This window comes from Passer montanus, unplaced genomic scaffold (assembly GCF_014805655.1).
Source record: "Passer montanus isolate IOZ18808 unplaced genomic scaffold, ASM1480565v1 scaffold109, whole genome shotgun sequence".
NCBI lineage: Eukaryota > Metazoa > Chordata > Aves > Passeriformes > Passeridae > Passer > Passer montanus.
In genome coordinates this window covers 1,923,287-1,936,856 of record NW_024357502.1, presented here as the reverse complement: position 1 = coordinate 1,936,856, position 13,570 = coordinate 1,923,287, and the positions used below count along the sequence as shown (strand labels likewise).

The window sequence follows — 13,570 nt, the reverse complement described above, 5'->3', positions numbered from 1 at the left end:
GGCGGATGCGAAAGTACCGCTGGTGGTGCTGGGCAGCTCTGCCATTGTATTGCTGGCGGGGGTGTGGTACTGACTGCTCCCTGTGATGGCATAGGGTAAGAGGGTCCCCTGCCCCCCCGGGCGCCCGCCGAGCCCGCGGCACCGGCGGAGCAGGAGCCCCGCCAGGGCGCCCAGGAGGCGCCGCCGCCATCCTCCTCGTCGTCCCGCTCCAGCGTGCCGTCCGTCCTGCCGCGCCGGCCCTCCCGCAGCCCCGGCGTGCCCCGGCTCGGTGCCCGGCGCGGTGCCGCCCGCTGGGTGCTGCCCGAGGTCAGGGTGGTGGACGTGAGCGGCGAGCCCGAGCGGGGCCGGGCGGGAGCCTCGCGGAGCCGCCTGCCGCTGCCGGGGTCCCTGCAGGTGCTGCCGGGGCCCGGGCGGGTCGCCAAGGGCCAGCCGCGGCTCTGCGACCCCTGGCTGGCCTCGGCCCGCCTGGCCCCCGGTGTCACCGTGCGCTGGGGCGGCAGCGAGCGCCGCGGGCCGGCCCCGGGGGGGCACGGCGGCGACGAGCAGGGCGACGAGGCGCTGGGGACGGCGGATGAGGACCTGAAGCCCATCCTGGCCGACCCCGAGTGCCGGCTCTCGGAGTACAAGGAGGAGGAGCTGGAAAACCTGCTGGGAGCGGGGCTGCTCCTCCCGGGGGCTGGCCCGGCTCCGGAGGGATTCCCGTCGCCCCGGGTCTCGCTGGTGCCGGGGTTGGCACCGGGCGTGGCACCGTGGGACGCTCCCGGAGCTCGGGGCTCTGTGACAGCGCCGCCGAAAAGAGCAGAAGTGAATAAAAAGCATTAAAGTGAGATTTGCGGAGCGCGCCGTGCCACCGGAGGCGGGCCGGGAGCACCGGGTGCCGCCAGCGCCCGGAGCCGCACGCGGCTGGTCCCCGCTGCCCCTTTGTCCCCAAACGAGGAGCAAGGGCGATGTGACGGGGTGACACGTGTGGCCTCGCCCCGGGAGATCCCGTCCTGGGGAACACGGACGGGACGGGGCGGGCAGAGCCTGCCCGGAGCCTCCTCCGCCTCCCCGGGCGCAGCTCGGGGTCCCTCGCTGGGACTGTCCCCATCCCACAGGGACGTGCTCCAGCCCTGCGGTGTCCCCTCACTGCCCGAAGGGGACTTCGGGGGGCATCGCCCCTCCCGCAGCCGCCCCGGGCTTGCAGGGAGCCCGAAGGGGCACCGGCGACACTGAGGTGACAGCGGTGTGACACAGGGAGCTTTACCTGTCCCCCGAGCTGCATCTATAGAGACCCTCATTAGCCCTGATGAGTGGGCGTGGTTTCATTCATTAGCATGGGTGGTTTTCAGATCCTTTCAGCGCCAGGTGAGGCCTCAGGCGGGGATTTCTGTCCCTCATTAGCAGGGGATGATGGAGTGGGCGTGGCTTCATTCCTAATTAATTCCCCTCGGGTCTTAATTCAGCGCTCATCGAGGGTCCGCTCTGGCGGCCCTACAGAACGGGAAGCCCCAACCTCAGGCCCGCCCTGGGTGTCCCTCTGCCCGCGGAGCAGGTGAGACGTGCCCCGATCGCCCCATTTGTGACCCCATTTGTTTCGTGTGGGGGCAATTCCTCCCGTGTTGTCAACACCACGGAGGAGCACTGGGGTGAAAAACATCGTTTGGGGTGCAGCCTGGGCAGATCGGCAGATAATGGTGGTGGAGAAATAAAAAAAGTCCGTGTGGTTTTACAGCACCCACAGCTTTTTAACAGCAGTAAAGAAACTGTCATTTCCTGACAGGGTAGCACTGGGGACAGTGGGGTGGCACAGGGGACGCGTGGCTCGCCCTCCTGCCTGCTCCAGCCACTCTGCTGTCCCTCCTCGGCTCCCAGCGCTCAGGGAGCAGCGGGACTCGTGCCGTGCCGTGCCGTGCCGTGCGGTGACACCGGCCGGGCAAAGGTCCTGCTGTGCCCTCTGTCCCCAGCCCCACCCCGCGCCCGGCCATGGAGCTGCTGGGGGCTCTGAGCCCCCCGTGGTGGCTCCTGCTGGCCCTGCTGCTGGCCCTGCTGCTCTGGGCCACGCGCAGCAGCCCCTGGGACCCCCGCAAGTGTCCCACCGACCTGACGGGCAAGACAGTGATTGTCACCGGAGCCAACAGCGGTGAGCACGGAGCGGGGCGGGGGCACGCGTGTGGGTGGTGGCGTCATGGCCGAGGGGTGACCTGCAGGGGACACGGGTGTCGCTTTGCCAGGCCCCTGCTTTGGGAGTGCAAGTGGCTGCAGAAGAAGCACTGGGCACCCACAGTGTGCCCCTGGTGCCCCTGCCCTCCTCCCGAGGCTGGACTCGGCACTGTCAGTGACTGACGGACACGGCCACCATGTCACACCAGGGATGGGGTCACTTCTCCCTGCTGTGTGCCACTGCCATGAGGTCGGGCTGGCACCGCTGGAGACCCCCAGGCTGGGATTGGGACACCCACACGTGCCCGGGGACAAAGCGACCCCACACGTGCTGGGCTCCATCCCCTCCCCAGTGCCCATCACTCCCTGCTGGGTGGTTCTGGCTGTGACAAGGGCTGCCCAAACCTTGGGGACAGGGACGCGGACCCCCAGGGATCACCCCTCTCGGCATCCCGCAGGCATCGGCAAGTGCGTGGCCATGGACCTGGCGCGCCGGAACGCCCGCACCATCCTGGCGTGCCGGAGCCGGGAGCGGGGCCAGGCGGCCGTGGAGGAGATCCGGGCGGCCACGGGGAACGCGGCGGTGCTGCTGCGGCCGCTGGACACCGGCTCGCTGGCCTCGGTGCGCGCCTTCGCCCGCGCCGTGCTCCGCGAGGAGCCGCGCCTCGACGTGCTGGTCAACAACGCCGGCGTCACCGGTAGGTGACAGGGAAAACCAAAAAACCCTGCAGTCTCAAAGGGGTCCAGCGCCCCGTCCTCACGCCCCATGGAGTGCCCACCTGTGGGGGTTCCATCGTTGGTGTCTCTGGGTCGGGATTGGAGGCACTTGAGACGGTAATTCGTGTTCGGACTCGGGTGTTTGTTATTTCTTATCAGTTAAACAGGCTCACTGCTGTGAGTTCAGCAGGTTTTCATTAGAAGGCACAAAATGGCTACAATCTTGTTACAAGGTCTTTTAAGACTGAACTGTCCAATTAAGAACTGACACCTGGATTATTTCCCCTTTTAACCCAATAACCGATCCCACAGAGCCTGCAATGCAGACTTTTCTGCCCAATTACAAAATGTCACCCAAACCATGAAGAAGAAGGAAGAAGAAGCATGAAGAAGAAACCCAGGGTGACACCCTGTGCCCTCCATTTTGCTCCCATCCACAACACACTAAAAATCCCAAACCCTAAATTTCTCATCAAATGACACACCTACACTACTCTCTGTAATCCATTTCACGCTTTTGTGGATTCTGGTCTATCTTGAAATCTAGGAAACTTTCTCCATGGATGAAGGTCAAAGTCAGTGCTCCCCTGGGGGTCAGGGCACCCGGAGCAGACAGAGAAATATTCCCAGTGCCCTGGGTTTCCACACGCACCCTCCTTTCAGGTTTGCCCTTCGCCATCACGTCGGAGGGGTTGGAGCAAACCTTCGTCACCAACTACCTGGGCCCGTTCCTGCTCACCAACCTGCTCCTGGGTGAGTGCAGGGCCTGGCGGAGTCGGGGGGTTCTGGGGACTCCTCCTGGCTCACCCCCTGCTTGGCACAGACCTGCTGAAGGCCTCGGCGCCCGCCAGAGTGGTCAACGTGTCGTCGTTCCGGCACAGCGCGGGCACGGCCGACAGCGGGTACCTGACGGGGCAGCGGCGCCCGGGCGGGCACGACGCCGCCTACAACAGCACGAAGCTGATGAACGTGCTCTTCACCAACGAGCTGGCACGGCGCCTGCAGGGCACAGGTGGGTGCTGGGCCGTGCCGGGCTCAGCCGTGCCACGTGGCACCCTGGGGACACAACTCGTGGCAGATCCCGGGGGGTGACACGGGTTGGGCTCGCTGGGAACCCCCAAGGGTGGCAGAGCCCGGGCTGAGGTCAGGCCGGGGGCTGCTCCCCGAGGGATTTGGGGACCCTGCTGACGGTGTGGCCCGGCAGGGGTGACGGCCAACGCGCTGAGCCCCGGCGTGGTGAGCACCAGCATCATGCGCCACTTCAGCTGGGCCGTGCGGGCGCTCTTCGTCCTCCTCCGCCCCTTCATGAAGGTGAGCGGGTCCTGCCCTGCCGGGGGCAGCGGGGTGGCTGGGCGGGAGGTGCCAGACCCCTCCTCACCCTCGTTCCCCCGCAGTCGGCCGAGCAGGGCGCTGCCAGCACCATCTTCTGCGCCGTGTCGGAGGAAGCCGCGGGCATCAGCGGGAAATACTTCGACAGCAGCTGCCGGCTGGCGCTGCCCTCGGCGGCCGCCCGCGACCCCGCGCTGGCACGGAAGCTCTGGGAGGCATCGGAGCGGCTCACGGGGCTCTCGGGGCAGGACTGAGCCAGCGGGATGTCACCCCTCAGCGCGGGAAGGGGGACACGGGCGCCGCTCTGCTCCCGCTGCGCTGCCCAGGGGACACCACGGCGCCGGCCAGCTGTGGCTGTGACGCTTTTATTAAAAACCCCGGCGCTACTCCCAGGTGATGTCCAGGTCCAGCCGCTGCTTCCTCACGGCCTGCAGGAAGCTGTCGTAGTCGCGCCGGTGGATGTCGGGGCAGCGGCTCAGCTCCAGGCGCCGCAGGGGCCCCTCGGAGCCCAGCAGCTGCCACACGGTGCCGGGGGACACGCGGCTCTCGGCCAGCGACAGCTCCCGCAGCTCCGGCAGCGCCAGCGCCGGCTCCAGCACCGCGTCCAGCGGGAAGGGCACGGCCAGCAGGCGCAGCACCTGCAGCCGTGGGGCCACGCTCAGCAGCGAGGCCAGCGTGGAGCTCAGCACTGGCCCGTGCGCCGCGGGCACCGGCCCGGCCAGGCTCAGCGAGAAGCTCTGGAGCCGGGGCAGCCCCCGAGGCAGCAGGTCGGTGGCCCAGCGTGCTGGCGGGGCGGGGGGCTCCTCCTCAGGGGGCTCGTGGTGGGCGTGGGGGTCTGGCGGCGCTTCCAGCTCGGCGCTGAAGCTCTGCAGGCCGGGGCAGCTGGCGAGGAGGGCGGGCAGCGAGAGGGGGTCGTGGCAGGTGAAGCCGTGCAGGGTCAGGGCGCGCAGGCGGGCGCCCAGGCCCTGTGCCAGGGGCAGCACCTCTGCCAGCGCCCGGCCGCGCCGCCCGGAGCAGCCCAGCGTCAGCCGCGCCAGGCACGTCCAGCCCGGCAGCTCCCGCAGCCCCGAGGCGCCGGCGCTGTCCCCCAGCCACACGCTGAGCTCCTCGGCCTGGGGACACACGGCGTGGACGGTGCCCAGCGCGTCCTCCTCCACCTCCTCCAGCTGCCGCAGGGGCAGCGCCAGCGGGGCTCCCTCGGGGGCAGCCCCCCGGCCCCGCGCCAGCTCCCGCAGCGAGGGGAAACCCTCGGAGTCCTCGGTGCCCTCCAGCCGCCCCGCGCGGAGCAGCCCCAGCGCAGCCGGCAGGGCGCCGTGTGCCAGCACCTCCAGGCACGGCAGGGCCAGCAGCAGGAAGGCCAGGGCAGCCAGCGTGTCCCCGTCCCCGGCGTGCTGCAGCTCGCGGGCCAGCAGGACGCGGAGCGCGGGGCAGCCCGGGCTGCGCTCGGCGGGGTCGTAGGCCAGGTGGCGCAGGGCGCGCGGTGTCACCTTCTTGCAGCCGGACACGTCGAGCTCACGCAGCTGGCGGCAGCTGGAGCCCACGGCAGAGAGCACCTGGATGTTGGCCTGGGTGTGGGCCAGCCCCAGGCGGCTCAGGCGGGGCAGCCCCTCGGCCAGGTCCACCAGCACGGAGGGCGAGAGGCGCCCGCAGCCGCCCAGGTCCAGCACGCTCAGGCCCTGCAGGCACACGGGGAGACCCTCAGTGGGGCGGGCAGGGGGCACGGGTGCCACTCTCAGCCCCTGCAACTCGAGACTTGGAGAGGGTGGGCAGGCCCTGTGTGCTCCCCCTGTGCCAACTCCTTGGCAGAGGGATGATGGCACCCCCAGCAACACTGATGGTGGGCATGCCCGGCCCCATGGAGCTCTATCCCCCTTACCCCATGGAAGGTGGGCACCCCAAACCCCACAAAGTATGAGCACCCCTGTCCCCACTCTCCCATCCTCTTAGAGGGGGTCACCCCATAGACCATGGCACTCCCAGTTCTGCTCCCCCAAGGTGTTGTCACCCCCTGCCCCATGGATGACGAGCACCCACCCCAAGCTCCATCCCCCCTACCCCATGGAAGGTGGGCACCCCAAACCCCACAAAGTATGAGCACCGCTGCCCCACACTCCCATCCCCTTAGAGGGTCCCACCCAGCCTAACTCCCCCTGCCCCACAGCCCTGCTCCCCCAAGGTGTTGTCACCCCCTGCCCCATGGATGACGAGCACCCACCCCAAGCTCCATCCCCCCTACCCCATGGAAGGTGGGCACCCTAAACCCCACAAAGTATGAGCACCCCTGCCCCAGTCTCCCATCCCCTTAGAGGGTGGTCACTCCCCCTGCCCCACACCCCATGGCACTCTCAGTGTTGTCACCCCCTGCCCCGTGGAGGGTGGGCACTCCCAACCCCACAGCCGTCACCCCCCGTGCCCACAGCAGCCCTGCCCCGCTCGCCCAGCCCGTGCCCGTGCCCACCTGGCAGCGCAGCACGATGAGGTGCCCCAGGGCGTTGTTGGCCAGGCCGGGGCAGGCGCGCAGGCTGAGCTGGCGCAGGTGTGGCAGCAGCAGCAGGTGCAGCGCCGCCCGCGACAGCCGCCGGCTCGTCCCCAGCAGCTGCAGCAGCTCCTGCACCAGCCCGCAGGCTGGGGGGCACAGGGGGTCAGCGAGGCCCGGGACCCCCGTGCCCACCCCCACGGTGGCCTGAGGCACCCCCGAGCTCACCCAGGTCGTTGAAGGGCCCCACGAGGAAGCGGAACTCGTACTCGTCCAGGTAGTTGTCGCTGTAGTCCTTGGCCCAGAGGCTCTGCATGTGCTGGGCCAGGCTCTGCAGGCACAGCGCGGTCAGCGCGGGCACTGCCCGCCGCCGGGGCATCCCTGCGGGGACAGGGACAGGGACAGTCAGAAAAAACCTGGAAATGGGGGAAAAAACCTGGAAATGGGGGAAAAAACCTGGAAATGGGGGAAAAAACCTGGAAATGGGGGAAAAAACCTGGAAATGGGGGAAGAGCCCTGGGAAATGGGAAAAGAATGTGGGAAATGGGGAAAGAGCTCTGAGAAATGAGGGGGAAAACCTGGGAAATGGGGAAAGAACCCCAGGAAATGGGAAACAGCACTGGGAAATGGGGAAAAAAAGTGAGAAATGGGGAAAAACTCCAGGAAATGTGGAAAAGATGCTGGGAAATTGGGAAAGAGCCCTGGGAAATGGGGAAAACCCCCTGGAACTGGGGGAAGTATCCCAAGAAATGGGAAAAGGACCCGGGAAATGAGGGAAAAAAACCTGGAAAATAGGGAAAGAACCTCGGGAAATGGGGAAAAAAACCCAGGAAATGGGAAAGGAGCCCTGGAAATGGGGAAAAGCCCTCAGGTACTGGGAAAAGCCCCTCTGGGACGGGAGGAAATCCCCTTGGACTGGGAAAAGAACCCCGGGAAATGGGGGAAAAACCCGGAAAATGGGAAAGAACCCCGGGAAATGGGGGAAAAGCCCGGAAAAATGGGAAAAGTCCCTCTGGAAGCAGCTGGGGCACAGGGAGAGTCTGGGGCACGGTGAGTCATTAGGGCGGGGCCGTGGCACTGTCACTGTCACCGGGGCACGGCCCGCCCGGAACTGCTGCGGACAGCAGCGGGACACCGGGAGGGGACACTGGGAATGGGACAGTGGGGATTGGGACATTAGAATGGGACACTGGGGAGGGGACATTGGGATGGGACAGCGGGAGGGGACACCGGGAATGGGACATGGGAGGGGACATTGGGGATTGGGACATTAGAATGGGACACTGGGGTGGGACACTGGGGTGGGGACATTGGGATGGGACACCTAGGAGGGGACACTGGGAATGGGACACTGGGGATGGGACATTGGGACACTGGGAGGGGACATTGGGGATGGGACACCGGGATTGGGACATTAGATTGGGACACCGGGGAGGGGATACCGGGATGGGACATTGGGATGGGACACTGGGAAGGGACACTGGGAAGGGGACATTGGGGATGGGACACCGGGATTGGGACATTGGGATGGGACACTGGGAATGGGACATTGGGATGGGACACCGGGATGGGAGCGGATCACGGGGCCGGGCCCAAACCCTTCCCAAATCCCCAGGGAGGAAACCCCCCCTTCCCACAGCAGATTTGAGGACCCCTTCCTCGACCCTGCCCTTGCTGACCCTCAGGAACCTCGACACCCTTCAGGGAATCTCCTCTCCCCAAACCCCAAAATCCCCACCAGAACCCCCACCCAATCCAACCACCCCGTTTCCACGGCAACGCCTCCCGTCCCGGGAGCACTCACCGAGGGCCGCCTGGTCCCGACTGACCCCGTCCCGCCGCGCTGCTTCCTCCTCCTTCTCCTTTTCCTCCTCATCCTCCTCCCCGGGCCTGGCCCCGCCATAACTCGCCCCTCCCTCTTGGCCGGCTTCATTTTTCGCGCTGCGCATGCGTAGAGCGTGAAGACCCTTCCGCCCTTACTCCCCCAGCGGGCTGCCCCGCGCCGTGCCTGACGCCCAGCGCGGCCGTACGGCCGCGCTGGGCGTCAGGCACGGCGCGGGGCAGCCCGCTGGGGGAGTAAGGGCGGAAGGGGCNNNGCTGAGGGGGTTTGGGGTTTTTAGGGGGATTTTGGGGTTGTGGGGGGTCTGCAGGGGTATTTAGGTTTTTTTTTAATGACGTTTAGGGGTGTTTGGTGGCATTCAGGGATGTTTTGGGGGCATTTAGGAATGTTTGGGGTGGATTTAGGGGTGTTTTAGGGTTATTTAGGGATGTTTTGGGGTTATTTAGGGGTGTGTGGGGTGGATTTAGAGGATTTTAGGGGAATTTTAGGGTTGTGGGATGGTCTGCAGAGATATTTAGGGGTGATTGGGGTGGATGTAAGGGTGTTTGGGGTGGGCTTAGGGGGCATTTAGGGGTTTTTAGGAGGATTTAAGGGGTTTTAGGGTCGTTTTGGGGTTGTGGGGGGTCTGCAGGGGTGTTTAGGGTTTTTTTTTAATGTCGTTTAGGGGTGTTTGGTGGCATTCAGGGATGTTTTGGGGGCATTTAGGAATGTTTGGGGTGGATTTAGGGGATTTTAGGGTAATTTTAAGGTTGTGGAATGGTCTGCAGGGGGATTTAGGGGGCATTTAGGGCTGTTTGGGGTGCATTTCGGGGTTTTTAGGAGCATTTTGGGGTTGTGGGGGGTCCGCAGAGGTATTTAGGGTTTTTTTAAATGTCATTTAGGGACGTTTTGGGGTTATTTAGGGGTGTTTTCGGGGCATTTAGGAATGTTTGGGGTGGATTTAGGCGATTTTAGTGTCATTTTAGGGTTGTGGAGGGTCTGCAGGGGGGTTTAGGGTTTTTTAATGTCGTTTAGGGCTGTTTTGGGGTTATTTAGGGTTGTTTGGGGAGGATTTAGGGGTTTTTAGGGGGATTTTGGGGTTGTGGAGGGTCTGCAGGGGTGTTTAGAGTTTTTTTAATGTCGTTTAGGGCTGCTTTGGGGTTATTTAGGGCTGTTTTGGGGTTATTTAGGGCTGTTTTGGGTGTGGGATGGTCTGCAGAGATATTTTGGGGTGGTTGGGGTGGATTTAGGGGTGTTTGGGGGGCATTTAGGGGTGTTTAGGGGAGGTTTTATGGCTGTTTGAGGGCATTTAGGGGTGTTTGGGGAGGATTTAGGGGTTTTAGGGTCGTTTTGGGGTTGTGGGATGGTCTGCAGAGATATTTTGGGGTGGTTGGGGTGGATTTAGGGGTGTTTGGGGGGCATTTAGGGGTGTTTGGGGAGGATTTAGGGGTTTTAGGGGCATTTTGGGGTTGTGGGGGGTCTGCAGCAGTATTTAGTGGGGCTTTAGGGCTGTGTGGAGAACACTTAAGGGTGTTTGGGGGATTTTGATTCATTTGGATTTTTTGATGGAATAGGGTTTTTTTGGAGGGAATGGGGTGTTGATGGATTGGGGTTTTGAGGGATTGGGTTTTTTTAATGGATTGGGTTTTTTCCGGAAAGATTGGGGTTTGGAGGAAATGGGGTTTTTAAGAAGGAATGGGGTTTTGATGGTCTAGGTGCTTTTTTTGAAGGGATTGGGGTTTTTTTTGGAGGAAATAGGGTTTTTTGAGAGATTGGGTTTTTTTTGGAGGGAATGGGGTTTTGATGAATTGGGGTTTTAGGAAGAAATGGGGTTTTTTGGAGGGATTAGGATTTTTATGGAATGGAGTTTTTGGAGGGATTGGGGTTTTGATGGATTGGGGTTTTTGATGAATTGGGTTTTTTTGCAGGAAATAAGTTTTCTTTGGGGGGATTGGGGTTTTTTGGAGGGAAGAGGGTTTTGATGGATTTGGGGTTTTTTTTGGAGGGAATGGAGTTTTGAAGGATCGGGGTTTTTTGAGGGTTCAGGGTTTTGAGGGATAGGGGTTTTGATGGATTGGGGTTGTTTTTGGAAGGAATGGGGTTTTTTTTGGAGGTAATGGGATTTTGTTGGAGCCATTGGGGTTTTTTTGGAAGGGATGGGGTTTTGATGGATTGGGGTTTTTTTTGATGGATTGGGGTTTTTTATGGATTAGGGTTTTGATGGATTTGGGTTGTTTTTTTTATGGAATGGGGTTTTTTGTATGGATTGGGGTTTTTTGTATGGATTGGGGTTTTTTGTATGGATTGGGGGTTTTTGTATGGATTGGGGTTTTTTTTATGGATTGGGGTTTTTTATGGATTGGGGTTTTGATGGATTGGGTTTTTTTTATGGAATGGGGTTTTTTTTATGAATTGGAGTTCTTTTATGGATTGGGGTTTTTTATGGATTTGGGTTTTGATGGATTGGGGTTCTTTTATGGATTGGGGTTTTTTTATGGAATGAGGTTTTTTATGGATTGGAGTTTTTTATGGAATGGGGTTTTGATGGATTGGGGTTTTGATGGATTGGAGTTTTTTTATGGAATGGGGTTTTGATGGATTGGAGTTTTTATGGATTTGGGTTGTTTTTTGGTGGATTGGAGTTTTGATGCAATGGTGTTTTGAGGGATTGAGGTTTATGGACTGGAGTTTTGATGGATTGGGGTTTATGGACTGGGGTTTTGATGGATTGGGGTTTTGATGGATTGGAGTTTTTTTATGGAATGGGGTTTTTTATGGATTGGAGTTTTTTATGGAATGGGGTTTTTTATGGATTGGAGTTTTTTATGGAATGGGGTTTTTTATGGATTGGAGTTTTTTATGGAATGGGGTTTTTTATGGATTGGAGTTTTTTATGGAATGGGGTTTTGATGGATTGGAGTTTTTATGGATTTGGGTTGTTTTTTGGTGGATTGGAGTTTTGATGCAATGGTGGTTTGAGGGATTGAGGTTTATGGCCTGGAGTTTTGATGGATTGGGGTTTATGGACTGGGGTTTTGATGGATTGGGGTTTATGGAATATGGAACGACTTCCACCCTGGGTATCCCCCTGCCCCGTGCCCTCCTCCACCGCCCCTCCCGGGGAAGAGGCTGCTCATGAATTCCGTGAGAAACACGGGATTGAAGTGCACAGCTGGGAACTGCTCAGCGCGGAGCCGAGGGGGTTTGGGAAGGTGCAAACCCAGCGATTCCTGCCCCGCACTGCCCCCACAGCCCCGCACAGCACAGCCCCGCACTGCCCCCACAGCCCCCACAGCCCCGCACTATGGACTGGGGTTTTGATGGATTGGGGTTTATGGAATATGGAACGACTTCCACCCTGGGTATCCCCCTGCCCCGTGCCCTCCTCCACCGCCCCTCCCGGGGAAGAGGCTGCTCATGAATTCCGTGAGAAACACGGGATTGAAGTGCACAGCTGGGAACTGCTCAGCGCGGAGCCGAGGGGGTTCGGGAAGGTGCAAACCCAGCGATTCCCAGCCCGCACAGCCCCGGGCAGCCCCGGGCAGCCCCCACAGCCCCGCACAGCCCCGGGCAGCACAGCCCCGCACAGCCCCGCACTGCCCCGGGCAGCACAGCCCCGCACAGCCCCGCACTGCCCCGGGCAGCACAGGCCCCGCACTGCCCCGCACTGCCCGAGCACCGAGCCCTTCCCTGGGGGGATCCCGGGCTGGGCCGAGCCGCACTGACCTCGCTGTGCCTGCGGAGCGGCCGTGCCGTGCCGGGCCGGGCCGTGCCGTGCCGGGAATGCGGCGGGAGGAGGAGGAGGAGGCTGCGGAGGCTGCGGGGGCTGCGGGGGCTGCGGAGCCGCGGCGCAGCCGAGCAGGGCGCAGGCTCCAGCGGCGGGTCCTAGCGCCGGCACCGGAGCGAGCTCCGGGGGGAAAAACATCGGGAGGGACCTCGAGCTCCTGGGCAGGAGCCTGGGGCCGGGATGGGTCGGGGTCTGCTGGCAGGGAGGAGGGATAGGGTGAGGGAACGGCGTCAGGTTGTGGGCTTTTAGCTGGGTGATAATTACTACTGATTTATAGTTCCAGAATGATTAATTAGTACTGACTTTATAGTTCCAGAAGGCTGATTAATTGCTTTATTCTATATACTATGCTTATTGAGAAGCTTATTGCTCTTACAGTAACAGATCTAATTGGTCAATGAATTTAATCACTATCACCAACGTCCAATTAAGAATTCACCCTTTGGTAAACAAATCCCTGTGACATTCTAAGTGTGCAAAACAACAGGTTTTTTGGAAGAGTGAAGAGAATTTTTTCTCATTCTTTTCTCTGAGCTTTCTCAGAGGTTCCCAGGAAAATCTTGTGTGTCTCTGTTCAGAGGATATGTGATAATCACAGTGCCAGGTTGGATGTTGGGAATATTCCTTCATGGAAAGGCTTGTCCAGCCCAGCTCCTCATCCCTGGGGGGTTTAACAGCCTCTGGATGTGGCACTTGGGGACATCCTGAGTGCTGGCCTTGGCACTGCTGGCAGTGCTTGGACTCGATGGTCTCTGAGGAATTTTCACCCCAAACCACTCTGTAACTCCATGGGAATTGCTGTGAGATCCCAGTGGGTGACACCGTGTCCCCCTCCAGTTTGTGTTGTCCCCAGGTGGCCTCATTTTGGGTGCTGGGTGTCCCCAAATTGTTTGGTCACCTCTGCAGAGGGGACTGGGGACAAGGGACAGGGGGACAGGACACAGGGAATGGCTGCCACTGGCCAAGGGGAGATTGGGCTGGGATGTTGGCAGGGAATTGCTGGCTGGGCTGGAATTCCCAGGGAATCCCTGGAATTCCCAGCCCTTGGATCCCAGGCAGTGCCCAAGGCCAGGGTGGACATTGAGATTTGGATCCACCTGGGACAGTTTGGGGTGTCCCTGGTGGGGCTGGATGGGATTTAAGGTCCCTTCCCACCCAAACCATTCCAGGATTCTGGAGCCCCTCTGCTCTGGGAGAGCTGGGAATGCTCCCCTGGAAAAGGGAAAATTCCAGGGAATGCTTAGAGTCCATGCAGGGGCTCCAGGAGAGCTGCAGAGGGACTGGGGACAAGGGACAGAGG

The 13,570-nt window shown here is 61.1% G+C and overlaps 2 protein-coding genes across 2 annotated transcripts; one reads left to right on the top strand and one right to left on the bottom strand.

The window, feature by feature from the left end:
* The first annotated feature begins 5 nt into the window (after nucleotides 1–5).
* Nucleotides 6–4,474, top strand: LOC120509460 (retinol dehydrogenase 12-like). The gene is made up of 8 exons (XM_039724100.1): nucleotides 6–18; nucleotides 101–728; nucleotides 1,914–2,122; nucleotides 2,601–2,840; nucleotides 3,523–3,612; nucleotides 3,683–3,871; nucleotides 4,064–4,170; nucleotides 4,254–4,474. Exons 1-8 carry the CDS (start codon nucleotides 6–8, stop codon nucleotides 4,440–4,442), a joined length of 1,665 nt encoding a protein of 554 aa, XP_039580034.1. The 3' UTR covers nucleotides 4,443–4,474.
* Nucleotides 4,475–4,534: 60 nt separating this feature from the next.
* Nucleotides 4,535–12,512, bottom strand: LOC120509165. The gene is made up of 5 exons (XM_039723527.1): nucleotides 12,210–12,512; nucleotides 8,469–8,605; nucleotides 6,893–7,045; nucleotides 6,647–6,813; nucleotides 4,535–5,864 (listed from the first exon to the last, which is right to left on the bottom strand). The coding sequence occupies exons 3-5, from the start codon at nucleotides 7,041–7,043 to the stop codon at nucleotides 4,572–4,574; spliced, it is 1,611 nt and encodes a 536-aa protein (XP_039579461.1). The 5' UTR covers nucleotides 7,044–7,045; nucleotides 8,469–8,605; nucleotides 12,210–12,512; the 3' UTR covers nucleotides 4,535–4,571.
* Nucleotides 12,513–13,570: the final 1,058 nt, after the last annotated feature.